Source organism: Gymnoscopelus microlampas (genome assembly GCF_963454915.1).
Source record: "Gymnoscopelus microlampas genome assembly, chromosome: 23".
Classification (NCBI taxonomy): domain Eukaryota; kingdom Metazoa; phylum Chordata; class Actinopteri; order Myctophiformes; family Myctophidae; genus Gymnoscopelus; species Gymnoscopelus microlampas.
In genome coordinates, this window is record NC_139960.1 from 23,770,314 (window position 1) to 23,786,132 (window position 15,819).

A 15,819-nucleotide genomic window follows, 5' to 3' on the forward strand; every position below is an offset into this window, starting at 1 on the left:
TTTTAAAGAAGTAGTGAACATAGCCAATCTACAAGCTCAAAATACATCGCAATGCAGTGCATTTTTAGCTTGTAGATTGGATATTTTCACTTGTTTGGGCATCAAATTTCTCTTTTGGGCTTCAAGCTAAAATGTTTGGGAACCACTGAGTAAATGATCAAACTATTAGGACATAATTGTGTTTTTTTTCATGGACTACCTCATAGACTTAGTCGTGTAAACCCTCTTTGTGCAATCGAAATACCGTAAAACATACATACCATTTTAAAAACCAAACCAAGTCTCTGTGCCTCCTCTACAGGTGTGAGTTTATCTCTACATGGGTCTGAGCTCCAGTGGCATAGCCCTCGCCGACGCAGAGTTCCATTGCAGCCCTCGGCCTCCGGCTACCAGGCGGCAGAAATAGCTGTCAACTTCCCTTCCCGTGGGACGGCAGACATCATGGTGGAGTCCTCCGAAGGACCTCCAAACTCCACCAGCACTCAGGATAACACTCCTCCCCTTGGTGAGACCCATTACCTGGGCTTGAACATGTTATGTGTTTGCCAATAATGAAGTAACCCCCACTACAAATCGTATAAAATTATGTTGCAGATTAAACCTTTTCATAGATTTCATAGATAGCTTCATAGACTTGTTTGACAGCACTATCATCAGTGTATGTTGGACTCATGTTAATGTGTATTTTCAGATATTTGACCACTTAAACTGTCAATACTTAGTAAACTTGACCTTTGGCTCTGTTCTTGGTTTGCTTTTTTCCCCCTCTACAAACCTATTTGCCGAAAATAAGTGATGTGCAAGCTCACAATGCCTCGCTGCGCAAGACTTGTGAGCTTGTACATCTACTGTTTTTGGCTAAAGTCTTCCTCAGAATAGGGATGCTAGGGTTCAAGTGGTTGATGTAAAAACAATTATCCTATCACACAAAGATTTGACGGCTCCACTGTACTCTGAGGATCCCCTACGGGTCCCGGACCACCTGTGGAAGACCCCTGGCCTAAAGGTTATATTAAAGCCATCAGAAAGTTTTGCAAGTAGCCTGCTTCTGATAATCTGGGTTTCTTAGATTGGACTAGAATCAAATTAAATTAAATGGTTCCCTTCATCCCCTGAAAGATTTCCCCCTCCTTAGCTGAAATTATAGACTAGATCCAAAATTGAAAATTCTGCATGGTGTATTTAATTCTTTAGCTATAATGCAGCGTAGAGGCATTTACTCATAGACTACTGCAGAGATTTTCTCATACAATGTACAAATTTATAACATTTCTTCTCTGATCCCCTAATGGTATGACGGATTTCCTCAAGTTTCACGTAAGACATCATTTGAATCCAGTGAGAGTGGGAGGATGGGGCAGCATCTTTCCATTTGAGCAGAATAGCTCGTAGAGCCAGTATAGAGAAGGAAAGGCTAGAACTTCCTGCTTTGTTTTAGGTAAATGTAATTCATCTTGGACAGCACCAAAGGTAGGCAGATAGTTTGAAATAGTTTGAAAGATCAATTTCCTAGAATCAACCAAGGAGGCACACAACCAGTATGTAGGAGTGAACAGCAACGCCTCTGATTGGTGGAGCTTGCCGTTACCATGGAAATGTTTACCCACCTCTGCAAATGTCACTGTAGGCTCGTGAGTTACTGCTACCACTAGATCCCATAGCCCGGAGGGATGTGCATACAATCAGTTCTTTTACAGATGAGATTGTCCAAAGTAGTGAAAATCTGTACAAGTCAACTACATTATGTTACAACACTGTTATTAACAATAATAATATTTTAATTAATTCAACCTTTTTTTTCTTCAGAAATACATTGAGGGCAGGACCTTCATTTTCAATGACGCAGAGTTTACAAAAGGCCTGAATCGTGAATCACGATATAGGAATACAAATTTGATAACAACAAAACCCTAACCCTTGTGTACTATAAAACCAATGATAGCAAAAACAATTGGACACTTTAATTAAAACGAGATTAATGAGCAGATTCCTAATTTATCCCAATGAAATGAACATGCGTTCTAACTCATGCATGTGTATGGAGCACTAAAACTGCAGGCTGTCTTACCTAACCGTGGGGACAAGTAAGGAGAAAGGTAATCATTGAAGCGGGTTTGATATGGTGATATATTCAGAATTACTGTGGTGCGTTCGGCTTTGTCAGGCGTCTATGCGAACACAATTGGCCCGTGTTCGGGGGAGGGAATCCGGGCGGGGAGGATAGTGATATCCTGCATGTAATCCTACAGGCTGGGGCGGCACCTGTCAGCGGGGAGTGTTGGGCGGGAGGAGTAGGACGAAGGCTGTAAGTCCTCCCGGTGGGGGCTTTTCACTGGCAGGTGGGCCAGTAGGATACAACACCAGTGACAACACAGAAATGTGTGTGGGGAGGAATCAATTGACATAACGACTAAAATCGTGGAGAATAAGGGGTAAAAAAATACATAAATAATTGAAAGTGATGAAATATATGGTGGTAAATTATTTAAATCCCATTCCTAATTTTAATATAGGAAGAAGATGCGAATGTTGGTCTCCTCTCATAGAGCCAACTTAGGTGTTTTAACTGCAATGAGTGCAAACAGTGGGTATTGTATGGGTCACCTGTGTGCAGAGTGGTAAATGGGCAATGGTGATACTGTAGCAGCAGTGTGTCTGTATATTTGCTATCCCCATTCCCCCATTCCCCATAGTCCCATAGACGTTTTGAAATCAATCAACTTTGCTCTGATGAAAACAATGCACTTTGTTTCCTCTAGATTTATACAAGTTTGAGTATAAAAAGTGCTTCTTGTAAAACCTTAAAAGCAAGTTGTAAATGATCAAAAGCCAGTTGCATAGAGTGAGCCCAGCAATATAAAATAATGTCATCGGTATATAAATGTATATTGCAATTAGTTAAATCTTTAACAATGACATTAATATAAATAATAAAAAGGACTGGACCTAAAACGGAACCTTACGGAACCCTTGTTATAGGTAAAAGTGCAAGTTCCAGCTCTTACACATTGCTGTCTATCAGAGGGGTAGCTGTAAAACCATTTAAGACTACTAGAGTCACAACCAATATTTAGCAAAATGTGTAAGAGCAGGGAACGATCTAGTGTCAAAGGCTTTTGATAAATCGATCAAAAAAGCTGCACAATGCATCTTCTTATCCACTGCTGAGTGCAGACACAATGTAATTTAAAACCAAGGATGCTGCAGAGGTAGTACTGTGATTAGCCCTAAACCCAGATTGATGGGGGCTCAACAATGAATGCCTGGATAAATACATTTTCAGTTAATCACATACCAAGAATTCAAATGTTTTTGATAATGTATAAATAGGGCAATAGTTGTTAATAATCTCCTTTGTACAAAGGAATAGCATGAGCTACCTTCTACATTTTTTAAATGGTACCTGATCAACTCGATTAGCTAAAAATATGTGCACTAGGTCCAGAAATTAATGGGACGGATAGCTGGAGAAATCAAGGATCCAAAGATGAGACCAGAAGCTTGGTGGAGATGTTTTTTTCCCCTTTTATTTTATTTATGACAAAGTACTGTCCTAGTGATATTAGTGATGTGATTTAGGAAATTACGATCTGCTGCCTCTATAACACCTAGAGAGACCAAATCAGAATTGAGTATTCAACAAAAGCATTTTAATTCTGTATTAATAATAATAATAATAAACAACTTTTTGATGCTGCCCACTGTAGCTGTGAAGGATGTCAAGGTGCTTATGGAAAATGGGAGGTCCGAGGGAATGAGCAGCCCTGACCAGGACGATGACACCTTGCTGCACCTGGGGACCCACAGTAGCATCCTGGATGACAACACCCGAACCGACTCGGCACTCCCTGAGGTGAGTGACGACAGTAGTTTCCTGGACGGCAACACCCCAGTAAGGCGAGAAAAGCATCAAAATCTAAACAACATTTGGGCAAAGATGACTCAGCTGGCAGGACTCCAAACAAGGCAATGATTGCGGAGGGACAATGGGAACAGAGGTGATTTTATATGTGTGTCAAACTCATATTTCCTGAAGGACAGTTCCAGAACAAATGAGGATCAGCAGGAGCCCGGTGATATCTTTCACATATGTGTCCGGGTCCAAAGGAAAGGCCCGCAAGTCGGCCGTCATTAAAATACACATAACGCTCTATATTATAGAGACATTTGGAAAAAAAAATGCTATCTCACATCTTGACCAATGTACCCTGTGAATCCTGTGGGAAAGGGGTTTTTAAAGCGGTCGTAGATTAGTGAATAAAGAGGCCGTCGGCGTCTAGTAATCAGAAAGTTACCGGCTCCGGCCTGCGTGTAAGTGTCCCTGAGCAAGACACTCAACCCCTAACAGCTTTCCTCTGGCTCAGATGGCTGCTCATCATGACCATCTGAGCAGCCATCAGCTGGGTGAAACTGAAACTGAATTTCCCGCGCTGGATTAACAAAGTTCTCCCCTTCCTTCCCTTTTCCAACCTTCCACCACTTGCTTTAGAGGCACAGAACACTTTGAAAAACTGGTTTCACATGCTGTAGAATATTCCACATGGTAATAAACAGCTTCTGATGCCTAAATAAGCCAGAAGTTCCCCTTAACACATCAACTGCCAGGTATTAATTAATTAATTCATCCGCCACCGGCAGCGTTTTTACCTTATTTTGACGACCCACAGAACCCACGATGTGGACACGATGTAAACAAAAGCTGTCTGGGGGAGGACGAGGGTCTCTTCTATCTACTAATCTCTCAAGAACAGATTCGGCTCTGCGTTTGAATCTGTCGGGGGGGTTCGTCATAACGTGTACGCACTGGCCTACAAGTGGGCGTGCCTTCAGATCAGGAAGCAGGCCGCGCTTTACCCAATCAAATGTAGTGGGCGGGATTTACGTGTGCCGCTCCATCCCCACTAGAAACAAGCCGAAACTCGTTTAACAATAGCGTCCTCGAAGCCGACAAGACCACGGAAAGTTAGTAACATTTTGAATTGCTCTTTCATCATAGAAACAAGTGGGCTTATAACCAAAACGATCCATGTTCTTTGGGAGAATTGGTGTTAGTGTTCCGTGGAGAAATATTGTTAATGGGAATGAAAACAGAGTCGCACCACCGGAAGTGGAGCGCTGAGGGCAGACCAAAAACCCTGGTTTCCTTGCGCACGGGTGCTCCATCGAGCTCCCCCCAGAGCCAAGTAAAAGAGTAAAAAACAGCAGATGGCGCTGTTTTTCCTTTTTATTTGGCGATGGGTTCCCAGATTGTCCATCTACTGGATAGTAAGATAGATAATAACTGCGATCTTCCGTTCTTTAGTTATCGGCAGTTGAATATAGCTTGTTTTCACCAAAAACGCAATCTGGGAAAATAAAATAAATGGAAATAAATGTATTTCTTTTAATCTGATAACATTGCAGCGGATATGATATCGTTTCCGGGTCTATTCTTCTCTGGAAGTCAAAGCAGAATTGATTGGTTGGCGAAGAGCGCCCTCTTGCGTAATCACTCATCCAGATGACGTAGATTTTCGTCCATGGCAGTCAAGCATTGGATTTGAGATGACGTAGATCTACGTCAGTAGCAGTCAATGTGTTAATAAGCTGGATAAACTGCTTATGATAAATCTTGGCAACGTACTTTTAAACTCAAAGTATAACTGTTTATCATAGGAACTATATACTGTATAAAAAAATGCATCTTAGATGAGACATACATGTTCCATGTGTTTACCTTAATCCTCATCTACTCCCTTGGCTCTCAGGTAAGGAGTAAATCCAGTGGCTTGTGCTTCAGCGATGGCAAGTGTCGCATAGATTACATCCTGGTTTACAGGAAGTCCGACACCCAGACGGAGAAGAGGGAGGTGTTTGAGAGGAACATCCGTGCTGAGGGCTTGCACTTGGAAAAGGAGGCAAGGAGAACATAACTGCTTGTTTCATTATGATTTGCAGTGGTGGACGAAGTACTCAACTCCAGTACTTTAGTCAATGTATAGATGTTCAAATTGTTGTCAACTACACGTGAAAGTTGCTCTGTGCTTGAGTTAAAGTACTGGAGTACTTGCTTTAAAAAAACCTTAAGTATTCTTTTTAATATCAATGTATTGCTTAACATTTTGACGCAAAAACAAATATGATTTTCCAAATATATAAATAATAGTGAGAATCTACAAGCTCATAACGCGTCACATTGTAAAGTCGTAACAATACAAATACTCAAATTAAGTACAGATACTATTTTTCTTATGTACTGCACCCCAGTAAATGTACTTCATTACTGTCCACCACTGATTATTTGTATACTGTATGTGCTCAGATCATTTGTACACTTACTGTTCAGGTTGACATTGTTTAAACTGAGATTGTATTCACTTTGAATATTAGTGACAAAATATGCTTTATCTCATAATTATTTATGTAGTCTACTTATCTGTTTATTTATCTAAGTCAGGGGTAGGCAATTGAGATAAGCCTAGGGCCAATATCTCTCCCAGACATCCCATCGCGGGCCGGGCCTCCCCGCGAACATGCACGCGCGCGCAGCGCGCGTGCATGTGCGTGCACAACACGCGCCCGCGCGCTTCCGCAAAATTTTTCGGGTCTAATTCGGGTCTAACTCGGTCTAATTCGGGTCTAATTTGGGTCTAATTCGGTTCTGTTTGACCAATATAAATCAACATTTTTTCCGGTTTAAATATCAGCACAGGCGATTTTTCTGGTGATTTTTTTTTTCTTCTCCATTTTCCTCTAATCTAGCTATAAAATGTTATAAATCCTTTAAAATGCATCGTGTTTATGAGTGCATGATTTCAAAAGTGGGTTCAGGTTCTATGAAATAAGTATTTATAATTATTTTAACATTAATTTTTAATACTTTTTTTATAACACTTTTCAGTAAATCATTCATACTGTATCTTTCTGTATTTGGATATAATAGATATAATAGCGGCCTATATGTGAGACTATCGGTCTGATACTGTATAAAAATAAAATCCCTCCCCCCCAAAAAAAATCAAAAAATATATATATTTTTTTTAATTCTCAAAATTATCTCAGGGGCCAGATATTATTTCTGGGGGGCCAATTTCGGCCCGCGGGCCGCCTATTGCCGACCCCTGATCTAAGTCTTCCAATTAGTTTAGGATTAGCATTAAGGGTTGAGATTATGATTGATCAACAACTTCCATCTTTTGCATCTTGGTATGAAACAATTGGCTTAATTCTGCTCACTTTGTTCTATTTCCCAACCTATTCACATAGTGTGTACAGATGACACATCAAGCTTGTAGTCGTTGTTATCCCTTCTGGCTTTTGGAGAGGCTGTTGTAAGTCTGTTGCAGGCTGTTGTATGACATTACAGTAATAATCAGCTTTGCCGTGTGAGCCTTTTGGATAACTGGCAATGCTACTGTAAGTCTAATTTCTATGTAAGCATAATATTTCAGGGTTTAGTACTGTGACACATGAATATTACACTGCAGCTAAGCTTCAGTTGTAGTTTAGCAAGTTCTGAGAACTTAATATGTTGTACTGTGCAGTAGCTCCGACTGGAGTGCTGTCATTCATAAAACCAACATGAATGTAATGATGGCAATTGTCATGCGCCATGCTCTTACTCTATCTGCCAAAGAGCTACCGGAAATATGGGAGCAAGCAGTTCAGAGCACTTGTACTCTGAACTGAATGTGTGTGTGTGTGTGTGTGTGTGTGTGTGTGTGTGTGTGTGTGTGTGTGTGTGTGTGTGTGTGTGTGTGTGTGTGTGTGTGTGTGTGTGTGTGTGTGTGTGTGTGTGTGTGTGTGTGTGTGTGTGTGTGTGTGTGTGTGTGTGTGTGTGTGCATGCTTCCTGCTGATGCAGTAACATCAAGGTTATCATTATCTAGAACGTTCAAAGGGAAGCCGATGATCCTTGTCTCCTTGAATAGCCCAGTTGTACCTGGGTTGCTTGCATGGAGTTACATAGTTATTTTTAGGCTCTTTCTGGGATTGCAGCTTCTTTTCCATGTGCCGTTAGACCGCCTCTTACTCCAAAAGGCTGTTAAAAATGGGTCAGGAGGAGAGGAAGAAGTTCACTCTTAGTAACTACTTAAACCCTCTAGACTTAGTAAAGCGGACACGAGTTGGCTCTGTAAAATATGACTCGTCTGCACCAAATCGGGTCCCCAAAAATAGCTGCGACGTGTCATGAGCTTGTAAATCTGATGGCTAATATTCCACCCTGGATATGGGTGCTTGGGTTCAAGTGTTATTAAGCATTCCATGTAGTCGTTTTGTGTGTGTGTGTGTGTGTGTGTGTGTGTGTGTGTGTGTGTGTGTGTGTGTGTGTGTGTGTGTGTGTGTGTGTGTGTGTGTGTGTGTGTGTGTGTGTCTGTGTGTCTGTGTGTGTGTGTGTGTGTGTGTGTGTGTGTGTGTGTGTGTGTGGGGGGGCGTATTATGCACATGAATTATGATTAGTTGCGTACGTAGTTCATTTACATTAGACGAATATTTTGCAGAGCTATGAGAGCCAGTAGCACAATATCCCACTAGGTAAGCCCCCCACTAATAATTAGCTTTATTTTCTGTAATTTAAGATATAACACATAAGAGTTAGTGCATTATCTTGGTTACTTGCATGGCTGTGCATAGGCATGATGCAAAGCGAGGTGCTGTCACCCTGCACAGCTGTGCCAATTAACCCAATAAAGCACTTCCTCATATTCCAATACAAAACTGTTTGTTTAATAACAATTTAATTAAGAATATTTTTTACAAGAAAGTATCCTGACTGCCTGCACAAACAAGGTGTGTTTGCTATACCCTAAATAAATGATTTGACCAACCTGTTTTATAATATACAATTTCAATGACCCCTCTTCACCAGGTAAAGTCTAGATAGGAATGTACGGCATGGTGCACGACAGCCGTGCAGTGCTGTTATTTCACAACCATATTGCAATAGAGTTTTGAACTGTTGTTCTACAGACTACTAGTGCAACCCTGTATGGCCCTACTGTAGGTTAGTGGTTAACCCTAACCCAGGCTGTGGAATTCCACCTCCACTTTGTGGACATTGTTATAAACCCCACCGCAAACAATATTAATGAAGTCTACTTTTTTCAGGTGAAACAAGACATAGTGAGTAAAGAGTCAAATCTTTGGCTATTGATAGTAAGTTAATTATCTGTGCAGTTTGTGAACAAATCACAATGTGTTGTTTAGTGGCAAAGCTGCACTATACAGACTGGCTGCTTGTGTGTATTAGAGCCAGAATGATAATGGATTTTTTTGGTCTGAAATCTATATCACGGACAAAGAAATATATCGGCTGATAGTGCGCTTACAGTAAGCTTCTCTGAAAGTTGAATAAATATTCAAAAAGAACACAAATAGAACAATTTCAAAATTACCCCAAGCATAATTTTTTCGCATTGCCGTTGTGTTGTGTCTGTTGTGTAAAAACGTTTCCGTTTCATATCGGACATACAGTACATGGGTCAGGCTCTAGTGTGCATGTCCTAGTATGGTGAAGTCTTCTTTGGTCAAATGGAAATAGAGGTCTTTATAAATACGATAATTCACCAATAAGTACAAAAGTGCTTCACATGAACAATTTTGGTGTAACTAAGAGATTCAATAAAATACATAGGTCTTGCATAGATAATTAACTGTGATACAACATTAACACTTCATGAATTTCAGTTCAACGTTCACTTAAACAGGCATTGTAGAGTGTTTGGTTCTTTGTCAAGCTGTCATGCATGTAGCAGCATGAGCTGTGATTTGTCTACTTTTGAAGGGACACAGACACACGGTATAGAAATAAGGGATGGGACAGTTAAACTGTTAAACGGTTAACCGTTTAACCTAAAGTGTTTAGGACTTAATAACCGGAATTAACAGAATATCAATGGAATAAATCACTTAAATATAATCTATAAGTATTCCTCATACCATATTTTACAATACCTAATAAAGAAAAAAACATTTGAACAGAAGAAAACAACCTTAGAGAATGAGATATAGCTCTATGTTACAATACATGTTTTAGGCCCTATTTGAACTGCCCACACATACTGTAGGACTACAACTTTATTTATTGATATGACATCATAGGCGGTTAACCGCCCACAGTCCAAAGTTTACCAAAAAACATCCAAATGCCCATCCCTAATAGAAATACTGTACATAGTATAGAAAAACCCTATTCTAGATGCTGGCCTTTAAGCTTGCCATAAAAAGTTTAATGTGTGTGTGTGTGTGTGTGTGTGTGTGTGTGTGTGTGTGTGTGTGTGTGTGTGTGTGTGTGTGTGTGTGTGTGTGTGTGTGTGTGTGTGTGTGTGTGTGTGTGTGTGTGTGTGTGTGTGTGTGTGTTGTGTGTGTGCCTCTCCATAGTCCTCCATAACAAATAGTGACGTGATCTTCCTGAAGCTCCATGCTCCTTGGGATGTGCTGTGTCGCTATGCAGAGCTCATGAATATCCGCATGCCATTTAGGTGAGTGGACCCAACGCTCCCTCAGTTACAGTACTATTATTATTATTGCTGCTAGAAAACACTTTGGCCTTGTCTAGACTGCAGTGCAGTCATATCCGTTTCTCAAATACAATCTTTAGGACTGACTGTCCACGGTTATTTAAAAGTGATCAGACCAGATTTATGTAGACATCGGCGACCTACATTATATTAATCGTTTGCTGTGGTAACGATATGACGCTATGGGTGTGAGTAATGCTTAATTTATACTCCATTCTCGCGACTCACAAAAATAGCCGATCTACAAGCTCACACCACGTTGCATTGTGAGCTTGTAGATCTATTTTTGGCTTGTGACACCTTCATACCACCAAGTATAACATCTTTACACTTTTATAAAGAAAATCTTTCTTGTTCCTGAAGTCTGGATTTGACTGCATTATTCGTCGCGTTGTGAGTGCAGTAAATGACAGATTGATATCCTATTTGAGTAGTTAGTGTCCAGACTGAGACACATCTTTAGAAATCTGATTTGAATTGCATGTCAAGCCGCCTATGAATGTGGTTCAAATCTGATTAGCAAAGATCAGGGCTGATCTGGGTTGCCAGTTTGATCATAGCCTTTGTGCTCCCGGTGCTGTAGGCTCGATGGCATAACCAAGTCATGGGGGCACCTGAAAACCAACCAATAGCAATGTCAATGTCAATGTTTTGCACAATTATACAAGCATAATCTAGCTGTGCTCAAAACCTACAGTAAGCACTGTAGGTTTAGAACCCAGAACATAGACACAAACTGAATTTATTGTTAGTACAAATCCAGGGAAAGACAACCATTCTAGTAAAGTTGAGACTGACAAGCCATAGCAGCAGGAGACAGGCGGAGATCCAGTATGGTGAGGCAGACTCCTGACTGAGACAGTTAAGAGCAGAAGAGCACTGCAAACACAAGAGAAAATTGTAACTATACAGATTAAACCGAGTGCACAAAACCTCCAACGTGGCTAGGTGGACTGTGATTGACTGGCAGGCAGCAGAGTATTATGATCTGGCAGATTGGTGGAGGTTGAACTGGTGTTTTATAGGGAGCTGATTGCAATGAGCAGCACCTCTGCCTCGCACACCTGTCTCCACTCCTGCAATCAGAACATAAAGAGAGAGATAAGCCAAATCTCAAAACTCAAATTTCTGCCTCCACCGTCCTCCACCCTTCCAAATCTTAAAGTGCTTTTGGAGGAGCCGAGAGCTAGGTCTCCTTCGCGGAAATGTTTTAATCGGAATTAAATTCTCCTCCTTAACATGACAACCCTCCCAGACTCCGGAGTGGCACAGCGATCCAGCTGTGTGACATGTCATAAGTAATTGCTGTCGCTTCGAAATGATGCTGACTGAGTGAGGAGTGTTCCCATTCCATAAAGCTTACCCGATCGTTTCCTCCCTCTTTATCTCTCCTCCTTGCCTCGAGGCGGGGCTAAGGCACGAGGAAACGATGCGAGTGGAGGACTTGAGGATTGTGGTTTGGTTAATAAGATCTGGTTATAGAGAGAGAACTTGAAAGTGTACATACATCAGAGAGTGGGTGTTTCAGCAGCCTGACTCACTCAGCCCGTTGTCACTATTACAAATCTCCTCATCGCTACATCTTTCGTCCTGAAATTTCTTGTTCTTCTCTAAAGTTGCACTACAGTAACAGTGGTTTCCTCTGTTGCGACCATGCATGTGTGAATGTCATAGCAAAATGATGTAAAATGTGTCATAAACACCCTTTCAATAACCTTTATAATTCATATTACAGTTATAGCATATCTTTACTGTCTAGACATACTTAAATTATAATGTAGAGGTTGTATTAAAAAATATATATGTATAATTGCCTGTCCTGGCTCCAAGCTGGGAAAGTGGTTTATGAATCAAGTTAATCAAGCCCCCCTCCAGTATTTTTTGTGTTTGTCAGCGATTTAATGTTTTCCAGTGACAACCTGTCCGGCAGTGCTTTACTGTACATTGATTCCAGAGGCACCAAAGGCTCTGCCATTTTATTATTTGGAATTGTATGTGGTCTTGTAGGTGAGAGCTGAGGAGAGTAAACAATACTGTAATGCTGAATTCACACCAAGAGCTGCATCCATTTCTATCGCTCCATTTGATCAAAATGTCCAAGATTGACGGTGACCCTCGTAAATAAGCGAGTTGTGGTCCAGTGAGAGCCCTGCTGCTACGAGCTCCTCAATGTAGCACAGCTGCCTCAGCAGGCGAGCTCACAGGCAGGGAAGAGCAGTACGACACTCACCACACTTTTTAGGTTAGAAAATAGGCCATGCAGTTGCATTATCTTGATTAATTTTGTGTACAACTGCTAGTTTAAAACTTTGTTAACATTATTAAAGTAATACTAGGTAACTTTTTCAACAAAACTAAAGTTCAATTGTATATCTTTTGTGAGTGGCAAATGTTTCACAACACCCACTTCATGAATTTCACCCCCGAAAGCCTTTTATAAACTATTTTATATTGAAACGGTGGCTCCGGCCGGAAAACGGAAACGGAAATGCACCGGTTTCCTGTTTGGCCAGGAACTACCGCACCGGTTTCCTGTTTGGCCAGGAACTACCGCGCTAATAACAAAATGGAATCTCACGCTGTTTTTAAGAGATTGTAGGATTTGAAGATCGAAAAACAACAGCAAAAGAAAACACAACTCACGGTAACTAAAGCTCCACTGGCTAAGAGAAACGATCCACAGATAGTATAAAACAATTAAAAGAACGTTTTTTGAAACGCTTCCGTCTTCCGGTGAAAACAAATGGAATTCTGGGTAACGCAGGAATAAACTAACGACCTGCAGTGACGGTAATGACCAGCAGAGGCTGCTAAAAATCGTTATTTGTGGACCTGCATTGTATTACTTTAATAGTAGTCCATGCCTTTAAGAATAGTATTCCATGCCTACTTCAGAGCAGTGCACTCTTCAAGTTGGCTGCTGCTCTTGCCACACAGCGGCAGTGGCAAAGTTGACTTTTCTCAACTTTGCCGCTCCGCTTTTTGCTAGCTTTGCCTGCTGCAGTGGGGAAAGCGGCAGTCGCTCTTCACCATGGACGGTGCATTGAACCTCGCTGCTTTCTCAGAGCACAGCAGCGCTTAACTGCCTCTGGTTTGAATTCAGTGTAAGACTTCCACTTTCACTTTACATCCTTTGTGAGAATCGACCCAGTCCATCTGGTTGCCATACTGTAGCATACTATAGGGCATAGCAGTGGTGGCCATTTTGTGGTGCCAAAACATATTTGAAAACGTAATTATATTTGAAATATAATTAAATATTCAATTATATTTTGACACAGAATCAAAACTTTTATGGTCATGATTCACCAGGACCGGGATGGCTTGGTTCCTGGCTTAAAATAATTAATATAAATATTTTCGGAAATCTCTATGGGAGAATTAATGTTTTTTTTAATCTGTGGCACCACAAAATGGCCGCCATAAAAAAACACAACCATACGTGGTTTGGTGAGACAAGTATACGGAAAAATAAGACGAACATGTGGCTGGATGGGGGCTGTAAATTAAGTTATTATTGACTTAATACATATCAATTGTATTATCATTATTATTAGTAGTAGTAGTAATAGTAGTGATGGTGTTTTCATTATCATTATTATCTTTACTAGACTATTATAGCTGAATACTGTGCATTTATTATTTATGACCTGCTCAATACTATTTATGACCTGCTCAATATTTCAGGAGGAAAATCTGTTATATGCACCGAAGGCACCGGTTTATGAGTCGGTGAGTGGCAAACTCATACTTTAGTTTGATTGATTTTCCTGAAACAGAAAATGCGTGTATAAAAACTGCCAACTATGCATGCATTCTAAACTTTGCTTTTAGGATGGAGAAACGGATCAACAAGTTCCGTGGCTGGCTTCCCCGTAAGCCTATGAAGTTTGATGACACCTTGCCTGACCTGGAGGAGAATGAGAGCTTTACCGCTCCGTTCAGTCGATCCAGAATACATCAGTGAGTTTAAAGGAACACTTATCTCTATATATGGGTCCTCACTAATGCTCGCTATAGGACGGTGCCATTTTTGTCTTCTTTTTTTCAGAGGCGAGCTGTGGATAGATAAATTCACAGGTGATGTCATTGGCAGGGACGTCAAATCTGAATCAGTCGCTCTAGAGAGGCACAGAATCGTTTGCTCATCATGTGGAGTATAACCGCATGTGAAACATGTTTTTAAACATCAGAATCCGTTTACTCGTCATGTGGAGTATAACTGCATGTGACTTTCTTGTAAAGGCGTCTCTGTCTCTAGCGTGAACTAGTCAAATTACACCATTGACACTTTAGAGACATAAAACACTTTTTTTGTTTGTTTACTTTTTCACATGCTGTTATAGTCCATTGGTTCTCAAAGTGGGGTCCGGGGACCCCCAGGGGTACTTGAGGGGGTTCCAGGGGGTACCCAGAAAAATGTGTAAATATAGCATCAGAATAATTATGACCTTTTATACGTTGGCTATTCAAAAATAGCAGATATACAAGCTCATAGCGCGGCACCGAGTGCCGCGCTATGAGCTTGTAGATCTGCTATTTTTGAAAAATCTTGAAAATTTGTGCAAATCTTTGAATATATATCTTTTAAAGAGAACATTTGTAACTCAAATCTTTGCTTCTGGGGGTCCCTGGAACAACATATTTTTAGACGGGGGTCCGCGGCCAAATACATGTCATTTTGGGGGTCCTTGACATGAAAAAGTTTGAGAACCACTGTTATAGTCCACATGACGTGTAAACAGATTCTGATGTCTGAAATGTGCAAAGTGTGCCTTTAAATAATAATCCCATTAGACAGCGCCCACATACTGTATCCTATGTGTACACGGCTGCTTTACATTTTAGAGTTATTTTCTTTCAAAAATCTTTGGCAAAGTCTCTCTCTCCTGCACACATACACACTTTCTCCCTCTTCCTCTCCCTCTCACACACACACACACACACACACACACACACACACACACACACACACACACACACACACACACACACACACACACACACACACACACACACACACACACACACACACACACACACACACACACACACACTCACACACAGCATCAGTATTCATTCCTCATTCATTCCTGTACATGACGTGATGTTTTTTTTGTGTGCTACAGTTTCATTATTCACAACAAAGACACATTTTTCAACAACGCCACCAGGAGTCGCATAGTCCACCACATCTTGCAACGGGTTAAATATGAAGAGGGTAAAAATAAGATCGGTGAGTTCTTTTTTTTATATCACTTTATTAGGGTTATGTAATTGCAAATATACAGGAACCATACACACTAGCATAATGAACAGAGG

General features: G+C 40.8%; 1 protein-coding gene across 1 annotated transcript in view; it reads left to right on the forward strand.

Annotated features, from left to right (window-relative positions):
* The first annotated feature begins 426 nt into the window (after positions 1-426).
* LOC311039886 (anoctamin-4-like) overlaps positions 427-15,819 on the forward strand; it is a 46,292-nt gene continuing 30,899 nt past the window's right edge. Inside the window, exons 1-7 of the mRNA XM_084049897.1 lie at positions 427-505; positions 3,708-3,853; positions 5,748-5,897; positions 10,358-10,458; positions 14,185-14,229; positions 14,332-14,460; positions 15,627-15,733. Of these exons, the coding sequence (XP_083906023.1) occupies positions 442-505; positions 3,708-3,853; positions 5,748-5,897; positions 10,358-10,458; positions 14,185-14,229; positions 14,332-14,460; positions 15,627-15,733 (742 nt within the window). The 5' untranslated portion in view covers positions 427-441. The remainder of the gene's footprint in view (positions 506-3,707; positions 3,854-5,747; positions 5,898-10,357; positions 10,459-14,184; positions 14,230-14,331; positions 14,461-15,626; positions 15,734-15,819) is intronic.